This window comes from Morone saxatilis, unplaced genomic scaffold (assembly GCF_004916995.1).
Source record: "Morone saxatilis isolate NCDOM2014 unplaced genomic scaffold, NCSU_SB_2.0 Contig10, whole genome shotgun sequence".
NCBI classification, from domain to species: domain Eukaryota; kingdom Metazoa; phylum Chordata; class Actinopteri; family Moronidae; genus Morone; species Morone saxatilis.
In genome coordinates, this window is record NW_023339652.1 from 1,529,405 (window position 1) to 1,536,489 (window position 7,085).

At 45.8% G+C, this 7,085-nt stretch overlaps 1 protein-coding gene across 1 annotated transcript in view; it reads left to right on the plus strand.

The window, feature by feature from the left end:
- Window positions 1–343: 343 nt before the first annotated feature.
- tnpo3 (transportin 3) overlaps window positions 344–7,085 on the plus strand; it is a gene marked incomplete at both ends in the record, with an annotated part of 18,451 nt that continues 11,709 nt past the window's right edge. The window contains 19 exon segments of the mRNA XM_035673859.1: window positions 344–417; window positions 528–684; window positions 1,517–1,660; window positions 1,745–1,920; window positions 2,009–2,147; window positions 2,350–2,496; window positions 2,605–2,712; window positions 2,810–2,901; window positions 3,310–3,449; window positions 4,368–4,559; window positions 4,821–4,912; window positions 5,039–5,115; window positions 5,218–5,278; window positions 5,792–5,932; window positions 6,067–6,183; window positions 6,270–6,364; window positions 6,444–6,600; window positions 6,691–6,858; window positions 6,936–7,048. Of these exon segments, the coding sequence (XP_035529752.1) occupies window positions 344–417; window positions 528–684; window positions 1,517–1,660; window positions 1,745–1,920; window positions 2,009–2,147; window positions 2,350–2,496; window positions 2,605–2,712; window positions 2,810–2,901; window positions 3,310–3,449; window positions 4,368–4,559; window positions 4,821–4,912; window positions 5,039–5,115; window positions 5,218–5,278; window positions 5,792–5,932; window positions 6,067–6,183; window positions 6,270–6,364; window positions 6,444–6,600; window positions 6,691–6,858; window positions 6,936–7,048 (2,390 nt within the window).

Genomic DNA, 7,085 nt, shown 5'->3' on the forward strand with positions numbered 1-7,085 from the left:
ACACATCAGATTCGCCTTTCACAACCTGACCAGTTCCTCATGCAGCCTTTGATTTGCTCAGACAGGAAACTGATCAGTTCTTCTGTAACTAAACATCAGTTATTACTGTAACACTGGTTCTCATCCAGAGATTAATTTTACTGTTATTTAACTGACTAAAAGTTGAATTAGAGATTGTATACTATTGACAATCTGCAATAATAATAATAATGACTCTGATTATCAAATATGGAACGGTTTAAAGGAACTGACACTGGTTCGTCTGACTCTTTATTCTGTGTTTATGTAGGAAATTAAAGTGTTTTTAACTCTGTTGTCTCTGTGTGACTCTTTTCTCTCTCAGCTGGCTTTAGCCATCGCAGATCTCGCCCTTCAGATGGCCTCGTGGAAAGGATGTGTTCACACGCTCATAGAAAAGTAAGAACTCACATAACGGCAGAAGCGCTTACACAAAGAACGAGTCTTTACAGCGTAGGCTTATGTTTAACCCCTCTGATTCACCTGTCCGTGTCTCCGCCCCCTCTCAGGTACAACAATGACATCAGCTCGATGCCCTTCCTCATAGAGATTCTCACTGTGCTGCCGGAGGAAGTCCACAGTCGATCTCTACGAATCGGAGCCAATCGTAGGACAGAAATCATTGAGGATCTGGCGTATTACTCCAGCACTGTGGTGACACTGCTGGTCAGTTATCTCACTCTTTTACTCTTTTATATCATTCTATCATATTTTATTAATGCAGTGCAGAGCTATTCACCTGTATTATGTAGGGAAATACAGGGATTAGATTAGAACATTTAAAATCTTCTTAATTCTTACAAGCCTTACTACTTTATGCCAGTAGGGGGCGCTATGAGTGCGACTGAACATTGGCATGTAGCTGTGTTCAGGGTGGGACTCTCATCAAACACGAGACGTTTGGTGGAGACAAAACTACACTGAAGTTATGACAACTTCGTGCCACGCCTTTTAAAAGACTTTTAATCGTGATGGTCTTTAGAGTGCGCTGACGAGATCTGAAGTCGATTAATTCCCCAGGAGGAGTTTATTACAATGTGTTGCCCAAAATGTCCACTAAACTCAAAATGGCTGACTTCCTGTTTGGTTTTCATACATATTGGTAAAACATGTGTTTAGGGGGCGTGGCACAATGTCCTGGCCACGCCCCCTAAACAGCCACACGCAAGAACCATAAAATACGTAAATTAATACGGACATTTTTGCAACCGCTGAGTGTGAGTCACCTAAATATCGTAGAAGGACGTTATTAAAGCGTTTACAGGGGTTCCTACGCGTCCTGGAAAACCTGGAAATTGATTAAAATGACAAAATATTCTGGAAATAATCTGTGCTGACCCGTCACTCAGATCGCTAATGTAAACCTGGGTGCGTATGGAGTTTAAAACTCTTGGCGGTTGTCAGACGTCCAGTGGAACGGACTTGTAACGATCTGATTCCTCAGACGAGAAGACGACCCTGATCATCATCGTCACGCTGTTTGTGTTTTTCTTTTCAGACGACGTGTGTGGAGAAGACGGGTATTGATGAGAAGATGTTCATCAAGGTGTTTCGCTGTTTGGGAAGCTGGTTCAACCTGGGAGTCCTCGACACAAACTTCATGGCCAGTAACCAGCTGCTCATGGTCCTCTTCCAAGTCCTGGTGAGTTTCACTGTTTTATTCTGCTTCCTGTTGACAAACCGGACAGGAACTATCCGACGGACTGATGTTCTTCTGTCTCCACAGCAGAGGGATGAAACCTCCACCAACCTCCACGAGGCGGCGTCGGACTGCGTCTGCTCGGCTCTCTACGCCATAGAAAACGTGGACACCAACATGGCGTTGGCTCTGCAGCTGTTCCAGGGCGTCCTGACGCTGGAGACGGCGTATCACATGGCTGTGGCTCGAGAAGACCTCGACAAGTGAGGACACACAGGAACCTGGTCCCGATTGATTCAGTGTTCGATATCAGTGTCATCAGGTTCATTCATGTTTGACTTCTGTCCTCAGAGTGCTGAACTACTGCAGGATCTTCACCGAACTCTGCGAGACATTTTTAGAGACCACAGTCAGGAGTCCAGGTCAGGGTATGGGAGACCTGAGGACACTGGAGCTGCTGCTGATCTGTGCAGGACACCCTCAGTATGAGGTACAAAAATACCCACAACATCAGTAACATTACCACTACACCTCCCCCAGTACAGGGTATAAAAATACCCACAACATCAGTGACATTACCACAACACCACAGTACATCCACAATACGAGGTACTAAAACACTCCTACTGTGATCCAGGTTCTGGAGATCTCCTTTAAGTTATTATAATTTTTGTCTTTGTGTTCTGGTCCAGGTTGTGGAGATCTCCTTTAACTTCTGGTACCGCCTTGGAGAACATCTGTATAAAATTAACGATGCAGCTCTTCACACCATCTTCAGACCGTACATCCAGAGACTTCTGCACTGTTTGGCCCGACACTGTCAGCTCGATCCAGACCACGTAAGTCCCCCGATCCAGTCTCCACAGAACCAGAGACGTTGATCTGAAGTCTGGATTCAAACACTTTTTGAAATGTTTGTTATAAATAAAGTTGTTTTTATTGGACAGGAGGGAATCCCAGAGGACACCGATGATTTCGGAGAGTTCAGGATGAGAGTCTCTGACCTCGTTAAAGACGTCATCTTTCTCGTTGGATCCATGGAGTGTTTCTCTCAGGTACCTTTTAGTTTTAATCCACAAATCAACAACAACAAAACTCTGTTCTCTGTTCTCACTGATGTTCTACGTTAAAATCCGTTCTGTTTCTTCTCAGTTATATTCTACGTTAAAAGAAGGGAACCCTTCCTGGGAGGTGACGGAGGCCGTTCTCTTCATCATGGCTGCGATTGCTAAAAGTGTTGATCCGTGAGTATCTGAGTCACTTTATCATCCAGAGCAGGAAGTACAAATGGGAATGTGAGGCTCACCTGTTCCTGAAGTGCTGCTGTAAACTGAGACACTAACGTCAGCTGTCCCTGTCAGTTAGTCAGTCAGTCGTTACTGCTGTCGGCCGTTACTGTCAGTTACAGTACGAGCAGCTTGTTTCACTCCACTTCTCCAACTTACTTAATCTGACATTATGTGTGTTTGTGTAATTCATTCATTTTACACCCAAATCACACCACTGATTCATTCAGAGACTAAACACAACCTCTTTCAGATGGTTTAATTAAGATATCATCAGTCTCTATAGAATGACTATAAAGGGTTAAAGAGAGAGGAATACTTGAGGTTAAGCTGCGTCCTCTGACTCTGTTTGTGTTTATCTTTCAGAGAGAACAACCCAACGCTGTCGGAGGTGTTGCAGCAGGTGGTTTTACTTCCAGAAAGCGTCCACATGGCGGTTCGTTATACGAGCATCGAGCTGGTCGGAGAGATGAGCGAGGTCGTGGACAGAAATCCAAGATTCCTCGGTACGAGCTCATCGTTTCAAACTTGAACCTGCTGCTGGGTTTCATCTGTGGTTCACACTGATGGTTAAGGGTTGAACTGTGTTCTGTCTGTGTGCGAGTCTGTCTGGGTTTCACTTCATCAATAGAAAACAAACCACGACTGAGAGCTTATGAGGAGACGCCTTAAAGTCCAGGTGAAACAGAAATCAGAGAGCTGTTTGCTTCCTCATATTTATATAAAAAGGAGGGACTTGTTGCAGACATGTGGCAGTCCAGCAGCTGCAGTGGATCCATTAGCTGACTCTGTTTTACTGGGAGCTTCCAGTGAACAGCAGGTTCAGACCGGGACTGAATGCAGCATCGGATGCTGACGGAGACAGTTTGACTGCAGGGAATAAAGGACTGAGTTGGTTTTATTGTTGCTTTTGGCTCCTGACACCCCGGGGTTAAGTCAGCTAACTTTATAACTAGCTAACAGCATCTGACATTACCGTTATTATTATCAGTTAGTTCATTAAACAGAGGAACAATATAACTGAGGATGTGATCTTAAAGGGTTAAAATTACACTTTTTATTTCAGCTGGACTTTAAAGTGCAAGTCACAAAAGTAAAATGTGCAGCATTAGCTGTCTGAAGGCTGTGGACGTTTCCACTGTAACTGCAGGAATAAACATTGATTTTAAGGTCAGACACTCTCTGCTGCTTTGTGTTTAATGTGTGAACAGACTGTTTGTTTTGCCTCCGTCGCTGCAGATCGAGCTGCAATAACTTCCATAAGTTCGTCGGTGCTCTAAAGTCAGACAGCATGCGAACTAAAACATCTAATGCAAGAATGAGTGGTGCACACAGATTCACTGTAAACTGGTTTATTTCCTTTTTATAAACTATCAGTTGTTTGTCAGTGGATTACCTGATTGATCTCTTCCTCTTCCTGTCAGACCCGGTGTTGAACTACCTGATGAAAGGTCTCAGAGAGAAACCTCTGGCGTCGGCAGCGGCGAAGGCGATCCACAACATCTGCTCAGTGTGCAGAGACCACATGGCTCAACACTTCCAGGGTCTGCTGGACATCGCTCGCGCCCTCGACTCCTTCGCCCTGTCCACCGAGGCCGCCGTCGGGCTGCTCAAAGGTACTGCGCCTGTAGATTTATCTTCTCAACCTGTCTGCTTACTTCACAGTGAACTAAGTTAAGATAGCCGGAAATACAAGTAATTTAAAAGTTGTTTGCTTGCAGCGAATAAACTTGTGTCAATAATGCATCTGGAGCTCTTCTGCCCACCACTGACCGTTCTCCAAAGACCTCTTCCTGGCTGATCAGGGACCAGCATCGGCTGCCGATCGACATTTGTCTAAACTATATTGATTTGTTTGTTGTTGTTTACCTGCACAGGGACAGCTCTGGTCCTGGCTCGTCTTCCTCTGGAGAAGATCGCAGAGTGTCTCAGTGATCTCTGTGCTGTTCAGGTCCTGACTCTAAAAAGGGTCTGTTTCAGTCTAAATATTTCAATCAGTTTCTAATATTAATGATTTATTGATTGTATTTAATAGAAGATGAGCACAAACACAAACATTCAAACTAAAACCAGTTTTTGTTTTGGGGGGTTTCAGCTTCTGGCTGAAGAATCTACAAATGGTAAATCAGCTGATCCCACCGTCTGGCTCGACAGACTGGCTGTTATCTTCAGGTGAGTTTACCTGTTGTTTGACCTGTAGTCAAATATATTATTCAAACTTTATTTAAAGTAGGAAGCAGCAGACAGTGAACAGTGTGTTTGTGTTTCATTCAGACACACAAACCCCATCGTGGAGAACGGACAGACGCACCCCTGTCAGAAAGTCATCCAGGAGGTAAAACACCGGAACTCACCTGAACTCACCTGCAAGAGCCATTTGAATATTTACACATACAAATGATTTTATTTATAACTTTAATCATGTGACACACAGGTCAGACCAGATATGTTACTTTTATCTGCATCATGTGACTCACCTGTACTGCCCTACAGAGGCTGACTGCAGTAACTACGCTAACAGTGAAACTGGTTTTTGACTGAACAGCAGTTATGTTCTAACCCTAACCCTGCAGATACTCTTTGTATTAGCATGAACAGATCTATAGGTAGTGCAAAGGCAGCTCAGTTTATAACCCACAGATGGAGTCAGTCACAGTTCCCAGTGGAGGATTTACAGACGCTGAAGCTGTTTGGTTGTAGGTTCGATTTAGTAGTTTCTGACAGTTATCTCAGTTCCCACCGTGAGCAGGCACTTGGTGACAGCGGCAAGGAAAAAACATCTTGGCAGAAACCTCGAGCGTCTGAAGCGTTGTACATACCTCACCTGTGTGATGTGACTCACCTGTAGATTTGGCCGGTGCTGTCCGAGACTCTGAACACTCATCAGGCTGATAACAGGATTGTGGAGCGATGCTGTCGCTGTCTCAGGTTTGCTGTAAGATGCGTCGGGAAAGGCTCCGCCTCCCTCCTGCAGCCGCTCGTCACTCAGGTGAGTTTTCAGTGTTTGTTTTCCTGATGTGTGAGCAACAGGTTGACCAGACACATCTTAATTCAGTAGTGTATCTACCTGTTCACTTGTTGTAACACACCTGTTGATTCTCATTGGATGGTTGTTGTCATCAGATGGTGAGTGTGTACCAGGTGTATCCACACTCCTGCTTCCTGTACCTGGGCAGCATCCTGGTGGACGAGTACGGCATGGAGGAGGGCTGCAGACAGGGACTGCTCGACATGTTACAGGTAAACACTGCAGACCAGGTAGACACTCACCTGTCCACCATGTAAACACATGATGTTGACATGATGACCTCGTCCTGTCCCTTCAGGCTCTGTGTATGCCGACCTTCCAGCTGTTGGAGCAGCAGAATGGTCTGAGGAATCATCCAGACACCGTGGACGACCTGTTCAGACTGGCCACCAGGTGAGTCTGCAGGTTCACCTGCACAGACAGGTTTCTGACTCAGGAACGTCCTCTGATGTCTGTCTGTCTATCTGTTCAGGTTTGTCCAGAGGAGTCCCGTCACTTTACTCAGCAGCAGCATCATCGTTCACATCATCCAGTGCGCCATCGCTGCCACCTCATTGGACCACCGAGACGCCAACTGCAGCGTCATGAAGTTTGTCCGAGATCTCATCCACACCGGCGTCGCCAACGACGTGAGTCAGCGGAAATAAACATTCACATTTTGGGATGAATCAATGTACTGTTCCACCCTTCGCCAACATGATGATAATGTCTTTCTGCAGCACGAGGAGGACTTTGAGGTGAGGAAGCAGCTGATTGGTCAGGCCATGGAGCAGCACGGTCAGCAGCTCGTCACTCAGCTGATGCACTCGTGTTGTTTCTGCCTGCCGCCGTACACGCTGCCCGACGTGGCCGAGGTGCTGTGGGAGGTCATGGTGTTTGACAGACCTGTGAGTATGAACCATAAGTCGTGGTCAGGTGTGTCACCTGTCGGTCCTCAGGTACTGACGTCCTCCTTTTGTTTCAGACGTTCTGTCGCTGGTTAGAAAACGCTCTGAAAGGTTTACCGAAGGAGACGTCAGGAGGAGCTGTGACTGTCACTCACAAACAGCTGACTGACTTCCACAAACAGGTCACCAGGTGGGATACCAACAACACCTGTAACACCTGTAACACC